This window comes from Elephantulus edwardii, unplaced genomic scaffold, assembly GCF_000299155.1.
Source record: "Elephantulus edwardii isolate Elephantulus edwardi_28Jun2011 unplaced genomic scaffold, EleEdw1.0 scaffold00260, whole genome shotgun sequence".
Classification (NCBI taxonomy): Eukaryota; Metazoa; Chordata; class Mammalia; order Macroscelidea; family Macroscelididae; genus Elephantulus; species Elephantulus edwardii.
The window spans coordinates 2,454,469-2,477,433 of NW_006400010.1; the positions used below are offsets into that span (position 1 = coordinate 2,454,469).

General features: G+C 39.8%; 1 protein-coding gene across 1 annotated transcript in view; it reads left to right on the top strand.

The window, feature by feature from the left end:
• Positions 1 to 16,138, top strand: part of MBTPS2 (membrane-bound transcription factor peptidase, site 2) — a 100,871-nt gene extending 84,733 nt beyond the window's left edge. Inside the window, exons 6-11 of the mRNA XM_006899529.1 lie at positions 1,511 to 1,629; positions 5,192 to 5,372; positions 9,336 to 9,430; positions 11,199 to 11,394; positions 15,136 to 15,211; positions 15,916 to 16,138. Of these exons, the coding sequence (XP_006899591.1) occupies positions 1,511 to 1,629; positions 5,192 to 5,372; positions 9,336 to 9,430; positions 11,199 to 11,394; positions 15,136 to 15,211; positions 15,916 to 16,138 (890 nt within the window). The remainder of the gene's footprint in view (positions 1 to 1,510; positions 1,630 to 5,191; positions 5,373 to 9,335; positions 9,431 to 11,198; positions 11,395 to 15,135; positions 15,212 to 15,915) is intronic.
• Positions 16,139 to 22,965: the final 6,827 nt, after the last annotated feature.

Below are 22,965 nucleotides of genomic sequence, written 5' to 3' on the forward strand. Positions count from 1 at the left end.
AGGAAGGCCCTCTATGAGGTGGATTGATTCAGTGACTGGGATAATCGGGATGGGAGTGTCAGAGATGGTGCGATTGGCACAGGACAGAGCAGAGTGTAGGGCTGTTGTACATAGGGTCGCTATGAGTCGCAAGCAACTCGACGGCCCATAACAACAACAACAACAAGATAGTGAAATAAATAGAAGAAATGCCCTCAAGGCTGTTTATCACTGTTCTACAAGATCTAGGAGTGGATGGGGTAGAGGTACAAATGTTTTGGATGATTCTCTTTATTCTTATCTGAGCTAGAAACAATGGAAGTGGTGGTATTAAATCCCTTTAACTTTTTTTTTTTTCTATGTGGGTGTGTAATGACCCAGCCTTGTTGCTGTATCGCCATAGTATAACATACATACTCTATTGTTATTGTTGTTGTTGTTATTATTATTAATGCCTGTACCATCAAATCTATCTGACTGGTACAGAAGGAGATTGTCCCTCCTTCTCCAGCAGAGCATCTGGTGGATTCGAACTGCATGCCTCTGGGATTGCAATGCAGCTTCTTGTCACTAGGCCACAACAGCTCCCTCATACTTAATTTTTTTACCAATACATGTTGTGTGTGTGAGAGATAAAAATTTGCATTTCTCCGCTGCACTGCAATGGCAAGACGTACCTCTGGTACGTGGTTCAAATCCACCAGATGCTCTGCTGGAAAAGGAGGGGGCAATCTCCTCTTGTACCAGTCAGATCTGATTTGATGGTACACGTAAAAATAATATAATAAATATTTAAAAACAAAGAAAAAACTTTGCATTTCTAATTAACCAGTTGAACTCAGTTTAGATTATCTCAATTTTGGTAGCAACATCCAAAACGTAGGAGCAAGTCAAACATAGGCCTTGTCTCCATCAGACCTGTTCAAGATGTTGACCTTGACCACATCAATGTCTTGGAGCTTCTTTACAGCTTGTTGATCTGGTACTTGGTGTTAATATCCACAATGAACACTGTAATAAGTCTTAGAATTGCAGAGTCCCTGTTTCCAAGTACCACTTGTGTTACTGCTCCCTATTTTCACAAGAGTGGGGTTTTCTTGGTTTGGTTTCTTATCTTGAACTTCAGTAGCTGAAAAGAGCACAAGGATGTCTAAATAGATAATGTTTATATTTTCTGAAGAAAGAGTAGTTAGTAGACTGAATTCTGTGTTAAACCTTATATACCTGTGGTCTTTGTAGTGTTGTGTTCATTTGCTCATGTTTAGTATCAAAAAAGAAAAGACTTCTAACTGAACATCTCTCAAATGCACTAATAAATGGAGTCATCTGTTTGTTGTTTGGGGTGGGATTTTTAAAATTTTTTAATTGTGATTTTAATAAAGTTTACAGAAAAGTTGGATTTTTCATTCAGTTATTGTTTCAAGAAGCAGCTGTTTTACACTTCTCTGGTCATTTATTTAACAGGATGCTCAGTATGTTAAGAAATTCACCTACGTATATTCTTTCTTAATTTTTTCCCCCCTCTTTTCAGGAATCTGGCATAATTTTGTCCTGGCACTCCTAGGCATTTTAGCACTTGTTCTTCTCCCAGTAATTCTCTTGCCATTTTACTACACTGGAGTTGGAGTTCTTATCACTGAAGTTGCTGAGGTAAGTAAGGATTATTTGGGGACATTTTTCACCAGACTTTATGATATAATATTTAGCATATTATGACAAGAACCTTTATTCAGATTTTCTTGATACACACCAAGCTCAGTTTCTTGTGAAGAAAGTACTAGAATTTTTTAAACTCTAACAAACAATGATGTGAAAAATTAGGTTTTTAAAAAACACCAGGAAAGCTTTCAACAAAGAAGGAAGCCCCTCCCCCTCGGAGAATGGAAATCAAGGCAAAGGTGTTAAAAGCCAGGAAGGACCACCACTGAGACTCTGACAGCAGCCCAGATACCTCTGGAATAGCAACCCCAGGAAAAACAAGCTGAACCACCCTGCCAGTCATCAAGTTTCTCTTGACCACTCAGTCAGCCATGAAGAAGACAGAAAGAAAATAACAATACACTGGTGTGAATTGTGGATGTGAAGGCCACAAATGCACCAAATCAACAAGCTGTAAAAAAGCTTTATGACATTGATGTGGCTTAGGTCAACACCTTGATTAGGCTTAATGGAGAGAAGAAGGCCTATGTTCACCTTTCTCCTGACTATGATGCTTTCAATATTGCCAACAAAATTGGGATAATCTAAACTGAGTCCAGCTGACTAATTAGAAATATAAATTTTTCTCACTATAAAAAAGACAACAGGAAAATTGTTTTATTTTTAATTACGAAGATAATATCAAGAGTTTTTGCTTGAAGTTTGTTGATAAGCTGAATTATTTTCCTTTTACTGTTTATGTTTGTGTCAGAAGGGTTTACTCCTAAGAAGTGAGAAAAAGCCAGAACATGTCATAGGAGTTAATGTTTTCAACTTGTAACATAATTGTATATAACATTTTGTTGGAAAATACACATAATTTTATTCCCTTAGGTGGTAATTTCTATGGTATCATCAAGCCCTTTATACAGTTATCAAACTCATTGTCACCAAGTCAAACCTACTCATAACTGACCGACCGTCTGAGAGATTTTCAGAGACCATGAATCTCCGAATTGGCAGTGCAACTCGGTTATGACTAGGCCACCAGAGCTCACTATTCAGACATCAGGAAATAGAAATGTACTTTTGTGAGCCATTGAATGAGTTTAACTATGTTTTTATCAATAATTGTTTCTCGCGGCCCTCTGCCCAGGGCGGGCTGCCCTCGGCCCTCTGCCTGGGACGAGCCATCGTGGCCCCCTGCCCGGGGCAAGCGGTCGTGGCCTTCTGCCTGGGGCGGGCTGCCCTCAGTCCCCGGCTCGGGGCGAGCCATTGCGGCCCTCTGCCCGGGGCGGGCTGCCCTTGGCCCCCTGCCCAGGGCGAGCCGTTGTGGCCGTCTACCCAGGGTGGGCTGCCCTCGGCCCCAGGCTTGGGGCAAGCTGCCTTCGGCCCTCTGCCTGGGACGAGCCATCGCGGCCCTCTGCCCGGGGCGGGCTGCCCTCAGCCCCCTGCCCGGGGCAAGCCGTCATGGCCGTCTGCCCGGGGTGGGCTGCCCTTGGCCCTCTGCCCAGGGCGAGCCGTCATGGCCTTCTGCCCTTGGCGGGCTGCCCTTGGCCCCCGGCTCGGGGCGAACCGTCGCGGCCCTCAGGAGCAAGAAGGCAAGCAGCTGTAACCCAAGACCACCAGTAAGGTGATAAAGCATCCTCCCTTCCCCCCTTTATATCTACGTCCCTGTTTAGCATGAAGAAGCCACCAGAGAGTCGGCATCCAACTCCCAAATCACTAAGACAGTTGGTTTAATTACTATTGGAAAATGCTTGTCATTCCTCTGTAGCATCTGGTCCCCACTGGACCCTCATCATTTCCTTCACCTGCTCCCCCCACCAACCAAACTGTGCAGCTCTGCAACTGCATCCTGGCCCATCCTCACCCTTCTGCCCCCAACCCTCACCTCCTTGTACCCGCAATATGTTTTTCCCAATTAAAAAAAATATTATTAAAAAAATAATTGTTTCATAGTTTTACTTGTTTCCTTTGACTTTTTAACATTTCATTTTGCTTTAGGTAAAAGTTTATAGATCAGATTAGTTTCCATTCCACAATGGGGACACATATTGTACCATGACGTTGTGACTTTGCTATCCCTGTAATGCGTCCATACTCTCCCTGTTTCAACCTACTTTCCCCTCTCCCATCCCTCCAATTTCCCTGTCTGTCTTTGCCTTCTTTTGGGCAAATGTTGCCTGTTTTGTCTCTCTCTTAAGGTTGATTGTTGTAAGGACCGCTTTCCTCACAGCTATTATTGTGTCATACACCAATCTATTATTTGGCTGAAAAGTGACCTCCAGCAGTGACTCCAAGTCCATGTTCAAAAGCCTGTCTTGCCTTTCTACGAAGATGGTGCCGAAAGCTAAGAAGGAAGCCCCTGCCCCTCTGCAAACTGAAGCCAAAGCAAAGGCATTAAAGGCCAAGAAGGCAGTCCTGAAGGGCGTCCACAGCCAAAAAAAAAAGAAGATCTGCACATCACCCACCTTTTGGCGGCCTAAGACGCTGAGACTCCGAAGGCAGCCCAAATACCCCCCGGAAGAGCACCCCCAGGAGAAACAAGCTTGACCACTATGCCATCATCAGATTTCCCCTGACCACTGAGTCAGACATGAAGAAGATAGAAGATAACAACACACTTGTGTTCATTGTGGATGTCCAGGCCAACAAGCACCAAATTAAGCTGTAAAGAAGCTCTATGACATCGATGTGGCTAAGGTCAACACTTTGATTAGGCCTGATGGAGAGAAGAAGGCCTTTGTTCGACTTGCTCCTGATTATGATGCTTTGGATGTTGCCAACAAAATTGGGATCATCTAAACTGAGTCCAGCGAGCTAATTCTAAATATAAATTTTTCTCACCAAAAAAAAAAAGCCTGTCTTGGGTCTTGGAGGTTCCTCAAGTCTCTATCATTCCAATAAGTCTGGCCTTTGCTTATACACTTGCGTTTTATTATACATCTTTCTCCCATTCTAACAGGGACCTCCTATTGTATCCTTTAGTAGTGATAGCTGGCACTACCTGGTTCTGGTCTCTTCTGTCAGAGAAGTTGTGGTTCATGGAGGACTAACAGGACATTAATCCTGTCTTTCATTTCTGAGACCCAAAACACTCTTTACCACATTGAAATGTAGAACATTATCTCTGTCAGCAGGGTTATGCCTATAGATATAGGTGTACCACAAATTTTCTTTCAGTTTTATCCTTTAAGGAAAAAAGAATGCATAAGCATGCGTGCATGCACATGTGCACATTCACACACCCCCCACGCACCCGTGCGCACACACCAACACACATAAATTAAGAGTTTAGAAAAAACCCTTATCATTTTTGTGGTCATGGACAAGAAGTGGATTTCTTTTTTACTTACTAATTCAAAATTCTAGAGTGTAAATATAGTCATTGAGTTTTATAGTATTCCTTTTCCAGGTTGATATTCATGGATTTAAAGTCATTGTGTCTAAATTATATTCTGTATTCTTCAGAATATTATAGTTCATTAGCTTCAGTGTTCTTAAACATTGTTTATTCTAATAAGTCTTTGTCTTCACAAATTATCTAATCATCTTATGTGCTCTTTCCAAGGACTCACCTGCCATTGGACCCAGAGGACTTTTTGTGGGAGACCTTGTTACACATCTACAGGATTGTCCTGTTACTAATGTGCAGGATTGGAATGAATGTCTAGATAACATCGCCTATGAGCCCCAGATTGGTTACTGTATAAGTGCATCAACTTTACAGCAGTTAAGCTTCCCAGTTAGAGGTGTGTATATTTCCTCACTATAAAATAATTCTTTCAGCATCAGTAGGTGCCATTACTGCTCCTTAGACTATGACTGTGATTTTATCTCATTCTAATCTTTTCAAAGCACATCAGTAAAGTAATAGGCCAAATAAGCTGACATTCATCCAGGGAAATTGGGTACCAATAGGTATGTTTCCTTTATGATATATTTTGATCTTCAGCATTAGTGTCTCATTCTTTCTACCTTCAAAAAACTGTGTTAAGTCCATGTTTCAGCTCACTGATAACCAGTGGGCCAAGTGTTAGTAATGCCTTCATTTTTGTTGTTTTGGCGATGCATAGTATATTCAGTACTTTTTACCATCATCACAATTCAAAGGCATTCATTCTCCTTTGATCCTCCTTATTCATTGTGCAATGAAGTGCAAGCAACTGAGAATGCTATAATTTTTCATATGCACCTTAGTCTTTTAAGTGACGTCCTTGCTCTCTACACTAAATTGTTAAAAATTTGTCAAATCTTTTGGTTTTTTTTAAATTTTATTTTATTATTATCTTATTATTTTGTATGTCTACTGTCAAATCAGATCTCACTGGTACAGGAGGAGATTGTCCCTCCTTCTCCAGCAGAGCATATAATGTATTCGAACTGCACACCTCTGTGATTGCAGTGCAGCTTCTTGCCACTAGGCCACCAGAGCTCACTTAAAATCTTTTGATTTTTGACTACTAATCCCATGAAATCAATATTGTTCTATAATTTCCATGCTCTGTGGGGTCACCCTTCTTTGGAATGAGAACAAATACAGATCTCTTCAAGTCAGTTGACCATGTGGTGGTTCTCCAGATTTCTTGGCATAACTTAGTGAGCACATCCAGGGCAGCATTTATTCCTGAGGCTTTGTTTTTTGCTGATTCTTTCAAAGCAGCTTGAACTTCTTCCTTCATCACCATAGGCTCTTGCTCATATGTTGTTTCATGAAATTCTTCTGAGTCTGCCAATTCTTTTTGATACAGTGTTTCTGTATACTCTTGACACCTTTTTTTAATACTTCTTGGATCATTTAGTATTCTGCCTAAAGGGTCCATAATAATAGCAACTCGAGGTTTGAATTTGTTCTTCAGTTCCTTGAGATTAAGAAATGCTGAGTAAAAAAAAAAAATGCTGAGTGAGTTTGACCCTTATTTTCTGACTCCAGCTTCTTGCACATTTCATTGCAATATTTTACTTTGTCTTCCCACGCTGCCTTTTGAAACAATTGAATTGATAGAGAACTACCAGAAATGCAATCTGAGTTTAGAAGAGGTCTTGGCATTAGAGACATTATTGCCAATGTCAGTTGGGTCTTGGCAGAGAGTACCAGAAGAATGTCTATCCATGTTTCATTTACTATACAAACAATTAACTATCCATTCATTTGTTGATGGGCACTTGGGTTGTTTCCAACTCTTTGCTATTGTGAATAAAGCGTGGGTGAACATATATCTGCTAGGGTGGCAGTTCTGGTTTCTTTAGGGTATATTCCCAGTAGCTGAATCAAATAGTATTTCTGTTTCCAACTTTTTGAGAAAGTGCCATACTGCCTTCCATAGTGGTTGTAACATTTTACACTCTTACCAACATGAATAAGTGTTCCAGTTTCTCCACAATAGCATTTGTTGCTTGCTGTTCTGTTAAATTTTGCTATTTTGACTGGGGTGAGATGATAGCTCATAGTTATTTTCATTTGCATCTCTATTAGAGCTAGGGATTTTGAACATTTCTTCATGTGTTTGTTCGCCCTCTGAATGTCTTCTGTGCCCATTTTGCAATTGGGTTGTTTACATTTATCTAGTTGTGGTTCTTGAGTATTCTATAAATTCTAGATATAAGTCCCTAATCAGACATGTCATGACCAAATATTTTCCCCCCCCATATGTGGCTGCCCTTTTTACCCTCTTGGAGAAGTTTTTGGATGTGCTTTCATTCTTAGAAGGTCCCATTCATCTATTTTATCCTCTCCTGGTTGTAGGTTAATGCTTTATTTCTTAAACATTTGCTTTCATTCCAAATATAAAATTTAAATATGACTATATTCCTCCCCCAACAAGGCCTGCAAACACAGATTTGTCTTAAAAAAAAAAAGATGGAAATATTCTTATGACTGATAGCTGTTGTTGCTTTTTAAAATTTTTTTTCTTCCATTCAACAAGTTTCACCTAAAGGCTTAGATTTCTGCTTTCTTTTGGAATAAAATGAAAGATGAGCCCCTACTGGGCACCAGGCTGAGTCATCTGGTTATTAAGTCTTTAAAACATAGTTTTTGATCTCAGATTCCACATAGTCTGCCACTTCCTATTGTATCCACACAGTTGCTTTGTTTTGGGGGGACAGTGTTAAAGGGGCCCACCCCAGATCAAAAGGTTGGTAGTGGAACCTAGAAGGACTCTGATTTTTTAGATCTAGGAAGAAAGAAAACATGCATATTCAGATACAGTGAGGAGAAGAGTAACATGAAGGTGAAAATAGGTGAGACTTGGCTCTTAATTAAAGGGAGGAGTGCATTTTAACCTAGAAGTTTTTTCTTTAATCTTAAATGCTGACCTGATATATTTACACCAATGCTTATCTTTGTTATGTAGTTCTGCTATACCCTTAAAATCCTAAATGAATATTTTTTAAAGATTGGGGGAGATTTTGAATTTGTTTTTATTATTATTTATTATTATAAAGCTAGAAATTTGAATTCAGAACTTGAAGAAGGACTTGTCCTAGACTATTTCAGCTTCTGGTAGCTGCCAGAAACCCTTGGAGTTCTTGGGCTTATAGATTTATCTGCCTCTTGTTTTATCATGTCTTCAAGTGCACGTGTGCTGCTATTTCTGTAGCTCCAGAGTGATTAGATTTACTCTGACCTCACAACGACCTCAGTAAGGTAACAAAAGAAAAATTCCTGTTTCCAAACAGGTATTACAGATTTCAACACATTTGTGGAGGAGGCATAATCTGACCTATAACAAAGCAGACAAATTTACTTTGTTACAACAAGGTCAACTCTAGGTTATCACCACTGTGACCTCTGAGTGAGGTGATTATTTCAACTAAAATCTAAATTCATAGACATGGGTTTGCCTTTGCCATTAAATACGCACAGTTCACTTTGATATCATAAATATGACGTGTTCCCCTAAATCAAGTGCCCACTCAGTTATAATATGAAAACAAAACTACCCCCATATCCAGGCAATTCCAAGGTAAAACAAAAACTACCCATCCTTTTATTTTGCCTCCAGTTATTTTTATCACCAAGTTCTGGGTTGCCTAGGAATAAAGAACACGGGCTTGTGAATACAGTCAGGGTTAGGGTTAGGGTAATCTAGTAATCTAGGTTAAAAAAGAAATTCAAAATTTTGTGAAATCATGTTGTGTATGAACAAGGATTTTCATTGGATTGTGCTTAAAGACACATGTAATAGTGTTGTGCAGTACATGGAAAATGGTTTGCTCTTGAGTCTGTTTTCATCTTACCTGGGGTAGTATGTGTTTAAGATTCTAGTTTAAATGGTCTTTGTCACTTATTAAGGAGACCTGGGGTCAGGCACAGTAATTAAAGCATTCTATTGCTAACCCAGAAGTTAATGGTTTGGCCTCCCCAACCACCCTGGAGGAGAAAGATTGAGGCAGATTTACAGCATTGGAAACTCTCTAAAATTATTTTCTTTAATATAAAAAATGTTGTTTGTTTGTTTTTCTATTATTATCTTCCCCCCCTTGCTGAGGCCTCCCCACAGTTCTAGATTGTTGTCATACATACTGGATCCTTCTGATTTATGAATGTAAAAACTAAACTGCAGCAAGTAACTGAGAAACTGAATTCTAAATTATACTATTGCTTCTAAACTCACATGCCTTATTACTGGCTTATTTTTATCCTGAAAATAACATTTTCTTATAACTGTGATTCTGCATAACAAATTATAAGTGGCTGTATTTCTCTTTAGCATACAAACGGCTGGATGGTTCCATGGAATGTTGTAACAATCACAGCCTCACGGATGTGTGCTTTTCCTATAGAAATAATTTTAATAAGCGCTTGGTAAGTTGTCCCTGAAGTAGCCTTACATGTCTGATCATAAAGCAAGTCTGTTGAATTAAAGTGAAATTTATTAAAATGTACCTTTTGCTCTGTCTACTTTTAAACATCTTAGTAAAATTCCTAAATTTCATGATCCAAATTTTAACTGAGAATTTGTAAAAAGTTATATTAGTAGTGTCTTACTTGAGTAAAATGGAATATTGTTGTTAGGTGCCATCAAGTCACCTGTAATTCATAGGCACCCTATACAATGATCTGAACCTTGTTCTATTCTGCACCATCAGCAGCATCTCCGTCATGCTCAATATGGTGGTGATAATTGTTGTTGTTACATACCTTAATATTTATTCAACTTCCAGCCATCTTGTGTTACAACAGAACAAAGCTCTGCTTGGTCCTACAGTGTAAATGCCAAAAGTCTAAAATGTCATGTAGTTGTAAATCTTTTCTAAATTCCAATGACTTTCCGGCTTATATTTGGAGGAAGACAATGTTCTAATTTATGTATCTAAAAAACATGAAAAATGATATTGCCTCCAAATTGGCATTTTGTATGCTCTGTATTATGAGATATTCTCCCCCCCCCCCCATTTTTCTTGGTTGGCCACTTCACCCTGTTTTCCCTTTCCTTTGCACTTTTCTGTCAGAAACCTTCTCCTTTCCTCCTGCCTTTTTAGACCCTGTTTCCACTTTTGCTGGCAGCTTAGCTGACAGACTTACTTACTGATCTTCTCTTGGGCTCCTTCTTCACCTCCCTTTGGGGTCAGTATTTTCTTCTTCTAAGGGCATTCTTTTCTTCTTCTAGCCTCTGAACGTTACAGTACTGCCCTTTTGATCTGGTATGATTAGTTCTAAACACTAAATACCTCCCTGATGTTATCCTGCATCTTATACCAAAATCTAAACCCACTGCTGTCAGATTGATTCCGACTCGTGGTAACACTTCATGAACTTTCCAAGACTGTACATCTTACATCTTTATGAGCGGGAACTACTCATCTCATCTTTTTTTCCATTGAACAGCAGTTGGATTCGAACCTCCAACCTTTTGGTTAGCAGCCCAATAAGTAATACATTGTGCCACCAGCGCTTCTATTGTTTACTTTATAGGCCTATTTTTTAGGTGCAAGTTGAACCACAGAGGCTTTCTTTATCTTGTTAATAATTTTATTTTCTTTATATATGGTGTCTTTGATGTCATCCAACCACTCATCTGATCTTTGATAGTAAACATTCATTGTACCAGTTACATACTTGTGAAAGTTGCTAAATTCAGATGGGTTATAATCAAGGTTTTACTTTGGCCAGTATGTACTTGTTTTCATTTTATTCACCTTCAGTTTGAACTTACATATTCCAAATCAACTCTAATCTTGTTACCTGATTGGTACAGTCACCATCATCTTTTTTTCACAGTCGTGGTCAGTTTGAACCTCTGGTGAGATTCACACATGTACTTGCTATTTATACTGCTGAAAAAATGTATTTTTAATGAATGGATCTTGTAAAATTCTGTCATTTCTTCTCCAGCACCATTTCTAGCACCAAGACCATATTTCTAAATTATTAATCGTCCTTTATTTCTAGCTTTCACACTTCATTCATTTGTAGTATTGCTGTTCTTAATGTTCTGTTACAAGTACATAAATGCAAATTTTTTGTGTGAATTTTATTCATAACATATTAGTCAACATGAAAGTATTTAAGATATGTAACTTGGATTTTACTTGTTAATAAAGCACTTTTAACACTAATTAATTTTTTATAGCATACATGCCTGCCTGCCCGAAAAGCTGTTGAGGCCACTCAAGTTTGTAGAACGAATAAAGATTGTAAAAAAGGTTCAAGTTCAAATTTCTGTATAATACCTTCGTTGGAAGCGCACACTCGCTTAATTAAAGTGAAGCACCCACCTCAAATTGATATGTTGTATGTGGGACATCCGTTGCACCTCCACTACACAGGTGAGTATTATTGTAGGAAACCATCAAGATCAAATATATTCTCAGTAAGAGAAGCTTAGTAAAAATCCCTCAGACTTACTTATCGTAAATTTAATCACTTAGCAAAGTCTTGTTAGTACTTTTTTTTCCTTACTGAAAATATTTTCTTTTTTTCCATTTTCTTCCCCTCATCATTCCCCCTGCCCGTAGGCCTCCTCACAGTGCACCCCTTGTTCCAGACTGTTGTCATACGTAATGCCTAATTATATATATTTCTTTCAACAGTTCTTCCCCTCATGTGACCTACTCTAGTTGTTCATTATCTATCCACTCTTGTTCCCATTCTCTCCTCAACACCCCCATGTCTGTCACATTTAACAAAAGTAATATTATGCAATATTTGTCTTTCTGTGACTGAGATATTTTACTCAGCATAATGTCCTTGAAGCTCCCCCATGTTGTGTAATGTTTTAAAAGCTCATTGTTTCCCAGTGCTGCATAATATTTCCTCTGTATGTGTGTGTCTATGTGTGACAGAGAGAGAATGCATCATAGTTTTATTACACATTCATCTGTTGATGGACACTTGGGTTGCTTCTATCTTTAAGTAATATAAAATGAATATATGACCGGCGCTGGCGGAAAATCGCCTGTGAGTTCATCCATAGCCACTGGTGATAGTCAGCGCCCAGAGCCATCAGGGGCTTTAAGCTCGTTGCCCACTGCTGTGGTGTGGACCGCTGAAACCCAGGCCCCGACAGGCACCTGGCGGGGGGGTGGGGAAATCCAGACTCTACTTCATGCTCTGCTGGAGAAGGAGGGGCAGTCAGATCCAATTTGACGGTACACACACACACACACACACTTTTTCTTCTTCTTTTTTTAAAAAAAGACTACCTCAGCTGTCGCGGCCCTCTGCCCGGGGCCGGCTGCCCTCGGCCCCCTGCCCGGGGCGAGCCGTTGTGGCCTTCTGCCCGGGGCGGGCTGAGCTTGGCCCCCGGCTCGGGGTGAGCCGTCATGGCCCTCAGGGTGGGCTGCTCAGTCCCCAGATTGTGCCATCTGACCCCGGGGTGGGTAAGGAGAAGAAAAGGGGAAAAAAGAATGCCTAGGGTATCCAGAGAATGTTACCTAGGCCACCTTCTGCCCCTCCCCCCCAGTAAACCTGAAAGCAATACCCTCAAAGCCCTTCTATTTTCTAGATTTGCTCCCTTTCCTATAGGTAACCTTAACTTTGAGTTTTACTCCATAATTGACCCTGAACCCAATGCCAGTGACAAAAAGGAAATACAACTGACAGCTAAAGAAGCAAAGGAGGATGGAGCCTCTGGGTTCAACCAGCCATCCCCACTGGACCCACCTGGGAAAACACTTTGCAGTCCAGAGGGGAGCAAATGACAGGAAAATATCTTCTAACAGAACAAGAAGGCAAGCAGCTGTAACCCAAGACCACCAGTAAGGTGACAAAGCGTCCTCCCTTCCCCCCTTTATATCTACGCCCCTGTTCAGCATGAAGAAGCCAGAGAGTCGGCATCCAATTCCCAAATCAATAAGACAGTTGGTTTAATTACTATTGGAAAATGCTTGTCATTCCTCTGTAGCATCTGGTCCCCACTGGACCCTCATCATTTCCTTCACCTGCCTTCCCCCACCGACCAAACTGTGCAGCTCTGCAACTGCATCCTGGACCATCCTCACCCTTCTGCCCCCAACCCTCACCTCTTTGTATCCCCAATATGTTTTTCCCAATTAAAAAAAAATGAATATATGATTAGACATGATATATCAGAACAATCTGAAATAAAGGATACATTGCAGGAGCGGGGAGGAAAAAAGTACAACAATGAAATTAAAAAAAAAAGATGCAATGAGCAAAATATTTAATGATCCAGGAAGCATCAAAAGATAACAGGAGGAGGAGGAAGGAAGGCCAAGGTAATGGAAGGGGTTTTACCCCTCTCTGGCCATTTTGTCAGCAACTGTTGTAGAGAAGAGATTGGGGATTTTAACAGTTCCAGCTTGTTCAGCCTCACAGTCAACAGTCTTAGTATCAGTAGTGAGGTAATAAAAAGACAAATTGAAGTGGGGAAGTCTGCTGTCAGGGGGTCTCTCCAAAATGCTGAGGAGCAATGACAACATAAGTCTAGAGACTTAAGGTGCACCTGATCCAGGCCATGGTCTTTACAATTACATGTGAGGCATCAGAGAACTGAACAGTGACCAAGGATGACAGAAGAAGAATGAAATCTTTAAGCTGTTGTGCTGGGGAAGAGTACTGAAGATACTATGGTCAACCATGAGAACAAATATGTCTATTGTGGAGAGAGTGAAATGAAGTATCTCTTTGGAGGCAATGATTTTGACACTCCATCTTACATATTTTGGACGTTTAGAGGAGGGACCAGTCCTTGGAGAGGGACATCGTGCTCAGAAAGGTGGAGAGACAGTGCAGGAGAGGAAGACCCCAAATGACATGGATTGATACAGTAATTGGGGTCATGGGGGTGGGTGTGTCAGACTCAGAGAGGCTGGATTGGAATAGGGCAGGGTTCAGAGCTGTTGTTGGTACCTTTGTGAGTTGCAGGAGACTCACCAGTACATAACAACAACATTTGAGATAATTAAATTTTCCACTTAACAGTACAATGATAATAAAGTGTAATGTTATTTCCTTTCCCTATGCACATTATCATCATTATGGTTAGTGAGGAGATTGAAATTGTTAACAGCTTTAGTTTGCTTGGTTTCACAGTTAACAATCTTGGTATCTGCAGCCAGGAAATGAAAAGCCGAATTGCATTGTGAAAGTCTACTGTCAGAGAAGAGTACTGAAGTGCAGTGAAGTTGATCTGGAGACTAAGGTGCACCTGGTACAGGCCATGGTCTTTGCAATTACTTGCTATGCATCAGAGAGCTGGATAATGACTAGGGATGGTAGAAGGAGAGTTGATGCGTTTAAGGTGTGGTGCTGGAGAAGAATATTGACTGTACCATGGACTGCTAGGAGAAGAAACAAGTTCATCCTGGAGAGGGCCAAGGTGGGATCAGTCCTTGGAGAGGGACATCATGCTTGGGAGGGTGGAGGGACAGTACAAGAGAGGAAGACCCTCAATGAGATGGACTGGCTCATTGACTGGGGTAATGGGAATAGATGTGTCAGAGACAATACGATTGGTACAGAATAGAGCAGGATTTTGGGCTGTCGTAACATAGGAGCACTATGAGGCACAGGCGACTCAATGGCACATAACAACAACATGCATATTCCATATTCAAGTATTGAGAATGCCCAGAAATTCAGTCTAGCATTTCTAACTTTGAAACTTCAATTTTATTTTTAACTGGGGAATAATGCTAAAGTATTCAGATTATCTAAGTCAACATCTTCAATAGTGGGTCCAGAAGAGGCACCACCAAATGGGGGTGTATCACTACCGGGTAAGCCCTGAGGCATTCTTTCAGCACTCTGGTACAGCGTGATGTGGATGAGGTTGCATACCTTCTCCAGCTCATTATGCTGGAACATGTTCCCTTTACCAAAAAATGTGAACCAATAAAAGGTTGGAATTATCAAACTATATCATTAATATCACATACTATCAATATCGTGATGAAGATCATAAAAAACCAGAACAGTACATTGACAAAGAACAGCCAGAAGTATAAGTCCCAAGTTTGGCTCAACACTGGTACAATGTATAATGCTGTTGTTTAGCTGGTAATGAGTAATATTTATCATCTTATGACTTCTTTTCTCTTTTACAGTGAGCATCACCAGTTTCATCCCACGTTTCAACTTTCTCAGCATAGATCTGCCTGTGATTGTGGAGACATTTGTCAAGTATCCTTTGTAGTATGAATAAGTGCAGTTCCTTTGAGCTGCAGCAAGCAGTCTTGGGTTGAACAGAGCATGCAAACACACCTTCAAATTACCAGTTTCACAAAACTAAAAATGAGACATTAAAGAGGATTGCTCCCAGGAGAAAAAAAAAATCAGAGGAGAAAATGTGATCAGGAAACGTGAGTTGATTTTACAGGTCTAAAACCTTTTTAGGGATTTCTGATGGCCTTGTGGTAAGAAGCTGCAGTGCAGTCCTCAAGGCATGCAGTTCAAATCCAGCAAGTGCTTTATGGGAGAAAGATGAGCAATCTCCTGTTATGTAATTAACTGCCTCCTCAGAAAACCTGCTGGATGGTCAGCTAGGCATCAGTTCCAGCTCAATGCCACAAAACAACAAAAACTTTTAATAAGTTTATAGAGGATGAGAGCCTCTTTTACTAATCATATATTGAACTCTGCCTCGTTTGGACGTGTGGCTCCTGTTAGGTGTCAATTAGTTGAATGAACCTTGTTCTATTTTGCATCATCCTTGTCTCCAACCTGCCCAATCCCATTGTTGCAGTCACTATGTCTATCCATCTCTTTGATACCTTCCTTTCCTTCACTGACCTTTTAGTTTCCAAACATAATGTCCTTTTTCTGACTGCCATAAATGTGGTTTCCACTCGGCCTTCAGAATCAGATCCTTAACGGATGGTAACCAGGTACCTGATTTCACTCTCAGGCGCTCTGGCTATTGTTAATGCAGTGCCCTGTTTTGCTTTGGATGGACAGTGGATTTTAAACTCTTTCCTGGATGCCACCCTGACCTCAGTGATTGGAGACAATGATGTCAAAGATCTGATAGGATTTTTCATCCTGCTTGGAGGCAGTGTGCTTTTAGCTGCCAATGTGACCCTGGGCCTCTGGATGGTAACTGCTCGGTAATGTTTGCACTCTTCTGACCAAATTTGTATACAGTTATGTGGTAGTGTCCCTTGCCATTCAGAACCTGACTGGGTGCGAAAAACAGTGTTTCTTTAAAATGGCATCGTAATCAACATGACCCAACTCCTGTCTCCAGAGTATCCAGACTCTGGGGTAGAGAACAAACAAATGCAAGGCAAAGCACCTGAGTATGCACATTTCCAATGCTCTAGAACACTTTCTAAACAACTGAAAATTCATGTAATACCATTTCATGCCTGTATCTCCTGCCCTTTGTCTTACTTGAAAAGTGTTTTTTAATTTAATGCTATATTCTTTTGTACTTGGAAATCTGGGGCCTGATCACACTTAAATGAATAAAAGTTCTGTAAACAAATCTACTGATGTGAAAGGGGAAATCTTTGTCAAATAATGCCCTGTAAATGAATAAACAAAAAGAGAAGTAGGACCCGTTATAAACTTCATGAGACCTGTTTTGTCCCATCAGAGTTGCCTCTTGTTTCCTTGTCCTTAGAAGCAACAGTGGCCTTGACACGTGGGAGCCGTGGGAGTCTCCTGCCTCTATACTGAGGCCATCAGGCATGAGCAGCAGAAATGGCTCAGGTATTCTGACAGATACATCACAGTCTGACTGTGACTCCTTATCAGTCCTTGGTGCTAGTGTCTTAGAGCTTTGAAACTTGGAACCCCTTCAAGGTATTGTTTTGTGCTGTCAAGCCAGAACCAACTCATAGCTGACCCTCCATTGGGATTTTAGAGGAATATGTCCTAGAAACCAAGGGATGTTACTAGGCACTGTGGAAGTATATTATGGATTTTAGAAATACATAATTAGACTTTTTTTTTTTTGGAGGGGGGAATTTCCTGCTTCTCTCATGCACTCTACAAGCCAGTAAATGACGTAAGAGTTGATTGCCCATCTTTCTCCCACTCAGCAAATGGAGGATTCAAACCAGGTACCAACCTTTGGGTTGGCAGCAGTTATTTACCACTAGGCCACCAGAGCTCTCTTCGAGGTAGACATTTTCTCATATGTTGTGGAGGCCCTGCAGGACCTCACTGTTGTGTTCCTGACTTCAAGAAGCAGTCACTGTAAATCCTGAGCCATGGCTCTGTCTTCCAAAGCTGCTCTTGAATTTCACTATGTATAGTGATTAAAAATTTAAGTCTTCCTTTCCATCGTACTCTTAAGTGCCCTCTAGGTGCCCAAGGAACACTTTGTAGTAGAGTCCCAGTGGCTGCACTTTCAAGTACAAATGGTTTGCCAAAACTTGGGGACAGTTGAGTGACACTTGGTTCAAGGTCTGTGGGACAAAAGAGGGACTGAGGCCAGTGGTGAGGTATATTATGGGTCTTGAAAGTTTATAAATATGCGTTTCTTTGCTGAAAAAAACACCACCACAATACCTGATACTCTTACGCACTCAAGAAGCCATGAAAAGCAATAACTCATTTTACAACCATGTGCCACCTCCTTCATTTAAGTGAGCTTTTCTCACTTTTGCAGATCATTGAATTGTTCAAGTCCTAGAATTTTTAGTGGTTTCAAAGACACTCTGAAATTTTATTACAAATTTTTCACCTTCTGAAACAAGTTATCTATTGCATACACTTTGAACATTTGAACAGAAAATCCTATCCATTAAGACCTGTTTTTGTGTGTGTTAAAAGTAAAACTTACTGTTTTATCTGGTAAACACATTGGTTTGTTGGAATGTATAATCAGAATTCAGGAATCATATTACTAGGAAACTGAATAGATCAGTTCCATTTAATGTCAAAATGGCTTCCATAGATAATGGAAATGTTCTATGTTTGTCTCTCCAAATTGATAGCAGATTTTGGTGTAAGGACCACTGCCATTTTCATCTTTTCATGTCCAATACAGTGCAGAGGACATGAAAAAAGCTTAATAAATGCAGTTGAATGGATGTGATCAGCACCTATAGAATAGAAAAGCATGTTTCTGTTTAAGCTGTGAAGGGTATTATTACATATTTGCTGTAAATATATGTTAACATAAAAAAATAACTTGGAAGGTCTTTGTGTCCCTAGTGTGTTGTCTTCTTTATGGAGACAGTTCTTCTGTCCTTGTGAAATGATTAGAAAAATTAATTCTTGTGACAATTTGAAGGAAGTCCTTCTTTGTTACATTTTGTTGATTCTTTGTTGATTCTCAATATTCCTTCTCTGCATTGTTTACATGTTTGAGGATTCTATTTTTTTTAATCCTCTACATTCTATGCAGAATATATATATTCTTTTCAATATCTCAGTTTGAAAAGACATGCAGTTAAACTTGACCTTTAAATAGGTGCTCTTGTAGATCATTGTCTGATCTGATAGTAAATTGTAAACTCATATGACTCTTAGTCATCATCATTATATTCAATATTATTTATTAAATGACCATATACTAATAATATATGAAGTTTGGGATGGAAGGATGGGGTGTTTTCTCCTAGAAATTACTGCTGTAATTCTTAAGTTTTAGCTTGAATATACTTTAATTGGTAACATTTGATGTTGAGCAATGAAAGAATAAACATAGCAGCATTTTATATTTTATCTTCATCTATGTGTTTTTCTTTTCATTAGACTCTTTTTAAATTGTTCCTTAGAGTAAGTTCTTATTTATATTTGAAATTGAGTCTAAAAACAGCTTTCAATTTTCATTCACTTAATCTGTACAGAAAAACACAGCCCAAGGAGAGAAGCCATTTTTAAAATGAGCTTCTTGTGTTTGTGTTACTGTTTTGGAAAGGGCACGTTTATGGTTGAAGGAAGAGGAATCTTTTTATTTTGTGAATGTTTGATACAGAAGTGTTCTATAAATTAATCAGTGTTCTAGAAATTTTAACTGTCAGTTGGTTCTTGACCTTTGGCCCTCGTACTTCCTCCTTTGTCCCAAGCACATCCCACTCACCTAATGTACACTGGGGGGGGGGGTGTCGGGAACACACACATTCACATACTCATAAATTTTCTCAGTCACTAAGAATATGTACAATATGCTTGGAATTTACCCAGTTCCTAGTTTATTATTATTTCCTATTATCCCATTACTTTACACCGCCACTGTGCTAGCTAACTGAATAAATCATTTTTATGCAACAGCTTTGTTGAGATTTGTATAATTTAAAGATCAACTCTTTAAAGTTCACAAATCATTAAGAACAATTTTCCTTGACTTCTAATCAAACATTGGTATACATAAACTTAAGTATAACCAAACCTTTTAAGTAACTGAACATGTGATAAAATACTGTTGTTGTTGTTGTTGTTATGTGCCGTCGAGTCGTTTGCCACTCATAGCGACCCTATTCACAACAGCCCTAAACCCTGCTCTATCCTACGCCAACCGCACCGCCTCTGACACACCCATCCCGATTACCCCAGTCACCGAATCAATCCATCTCATAGAGGGTCCTCCCCTCCTGCGCTGTCCCTCCACCCTCCCAACATGATGTCCCTCTCCAAGGACCCGTCCCTCCTGGCAACATGTCCAAAGTATGTCAGACGAAGCCCCAGAATCCTTGCCTCCAAGGAGCAGCTTGGTTTAATCCTCTCTAGGATGAATCTGTTTGTTTTCCTGGCAGTCCATGGTACATTCAGTACCCTTCTCCAGCACCACAGCTCAAAAGCATCCACTTCTGTCCTCCTAGAAAGAAAAAGATTTTAGTTTCATCACAACTGTTTGTGTTCTAGAGTGATTTTTTTTTCATTCCCAGAATAGAGCTAGGCTTTTTTAAGATTAAATAAAGTATATAGACATATACTTTCTGGGACAATATGCCTTTTTATTGAGTGTTTTATAACATTTTTGTTTTTGAGGGGGTTTTTTTGCTCTTTGGGCCATACTAAATTGAATAAACCATAACAAGTTAATTCAATAGAAGGAAAACCAGTGTTTCAGAATTTAATAATGCTGCATAGAATAGATTAAAAACCAATAGCTTATATAGTTTTCATTGAATACTATGCTTAAACATTTTTCTTCCTTAAGGTATTTCTATTTTTCTTGAATTCATGCTTCTCCTTTCTGAGTATCAGAGGCTAGCAATCTGGATATTATCCTTAATATCATTATGTCTGTGAATTTAGCATTATTAGTCTTTAAAGGTTAGAAAAATCTATCTTTGGAACAGTTTTAATTTTAAAGTAAGTTATCTCTATGTGCTTAGTTATGTAATGATTATTAAATGTGCATTTCTTTTTTTAAAAATGTGCATTTCTTGATTACTTGGTTAATACATGCATTTTTATAATTAGTTTTAAATAAGAGATGAACGTTTTAAATCATGAAGAGATGATAAAGGTACTGTGAATTCATATTTAATTTCTTGTGCAATTTCTAAAATTACTTCCTGTTCATAATAAACAATTATTTAAAAGAAGGTGGTTGTGTGTGCTTTTTGTATTAAAAATATTATTTTGAGGTCACTCTTTTCGAACAACAATCTGTCTGTCAGCAGAGTATCATTTATTTTTAAAAATTGTTGCTGGAGTCAACTAGAATTCCTGACCCTCTGATCCAGACCTTGTGCCCTGCCATTAATCCCCCATTACCGCCACAGCCATTGCCTTCACCCTGCTCAGGCCAATCTGGTAGCACTTTATCCAAAACAGATTTGTTTCTTCCTTTGGCAATTGAAAAGATGCTTATCGGGTTTTAAAGCACAACTTAAGAGCATGCCTTTTTGCTTGCTCATTCCCATTCTTCACTCTCTGAATGATGTATATAATTCTTGTATTTATTTATCAAGTATGTATTATGTGCCTACTTCTTTTCACAACATTGCAACTCAAAAGCAGCGATTCCTTGCCTGTCATTTAATTTGTCTAGCTCTCAGATATATAGCAGGTGATTCTGTAAACTTTAGTTAAAAATCACACACAGGCGGGAGGTCTGGTGGCCTAGTGGCAAGAAGCTGTACTGCAATCCCAAAGGTATACGGTTTGAATACACCAGATGCTCTGGTGGAGAAGGAGGGACAATTTCCTCCTGTACCAGTCAGATCTGATTTGAGGTACATGCACACAAAAAAATAATAATTTTTAAAAGTTCCTTAAAAAAAAGGTGCATAAATGCAAGAAAACCCTTTATTTAGGGGAGCTCTGATAGCCTAGTGGCAAGAAGCTGCACTGCAATCCCAGAGGTACGCAGTTCCAGCTCTGCTGGAGAAGGAGATCTGTACCAGTCAGATCTGATTTGAAGGTACACACACTACACGAAAAATAGTAAAAGTTTTTTTAAAAAAATTAACACACACACACGAAATATAGTAAAAGAAGAATGTCCAAGGAAGGTAGAAAGGGATAGTTGATTCCGCGGCGGGGTACAGGGGTTGTAAAATATGCGGGAGGAGATTGGCCATCTTTTGAGCACTTAGAAGATTCAAGCCGCATGCTTTACAGACCGCGCAAGCAGAGCCCTTTAGTAAAGGGGAGAAGGGTACTCCAGGACTGGCTGACATTCACAATGCCTCGCGTCTTAATGTTGTCTGCTGCCCGAAAGAGCGAAAATCTGCAAATGTCAACCTCTGTAGCTAAAACGTTGCCCGCCCTTACTACGTTATAAGGAAGCTTTTGAAAAAAAAACCAAAACATCCTGGCCGTGGCGCGCTGAGCTCCGCCTCTTCCCGCGTAACGCTAACGTCACTACGTCACTCAAAGCTCTTCGGCGCAGAAGCGGGCGTGCAGACGTGCCTAAAATGGCGCAAGGCGTCTTTGTGTAAGTCCGGGTCAACACAGAACATATTCAAAGAGTGACAAATAAGCTCATTGCTCATTTTTCCCAATTAATATAATGTTTGCTTAATTTAAGCACATACTTTTTTTAAAAAAGGAAACGAAAACCAGGCTACACGCAAGACTGCCGCTTCTTGCTCTTCAGAGCGGCTGGTGGTGCAATTCAGTTCCTCACCACTAGGCCACAGGAGCTCACTGCTTAAGAAGTGTCTTAGTAAAAAAAAAAAAATCTTAGTTTCTAAGTTTTTGGTTTTGACTGTTGTGAGTCGAGCACGACTCTTAGCAACCCTATGAACAAAAAGGCTTGAAGCCTCTCTCTAAGTATCATCGTTTATCCAAGTTTATAGAGTTTCCAGAGTCAAGTGGTTTAGAAAGTGGATACCACTCCTGCTTCCAGAAAGTCTGACAAACCCAAACACTGGTCGAGTCTGAGCTGACCCATAACGGTTTAGGGGTTTTCTTGAGGCAGTAAGTTACATGAAAAACGCTTAGAGGAAACACGGTATACATTCATAGAAATAAAAATACTGGTGAGCTCTGGTGGCCTAGTGGCGGAAAGCTGCACTGCAATTCCAGAGGTGCACGGTTCGAATCCACCAGATGCTCTGCTCAAAAAGGAGGAACAATCTCCTCCTGTACCAGTCATATCTGATTTGACTGTACACAAACAAGAAAAAATAAAATTAAAAAAAATACTTTTTTCTTTTTTCGTGAGCTTTCTTTGGGGAGAGATGCCATTGTCTTCCCGATGAGCCACTGACGGATTTGAATTGTAGAGGCGCCACCTTTTGGGCGGCAACTGAATTCTATGTGGACTGCACTGCCAGAGCTTTTTTTTTTTTAACATTCCAACTTTCCCAAACTTTTTTTTTACCAGAGCTATTTTATTATTATTATTATTATTGTGTGCGTGTACCGTCAAATCAGATCTGACTGGTACAGGAGGAGATTGTCCCTCCTTCCCCAGCAGAACATCTGGTGGATTCGAACCTTTCGCCTCTGGGATTGTAGTTGCAGCTCCTTGCCACTAGGCCACCAGAGCTCACCAGTATTTTTATTTCTATGAATGTATACCA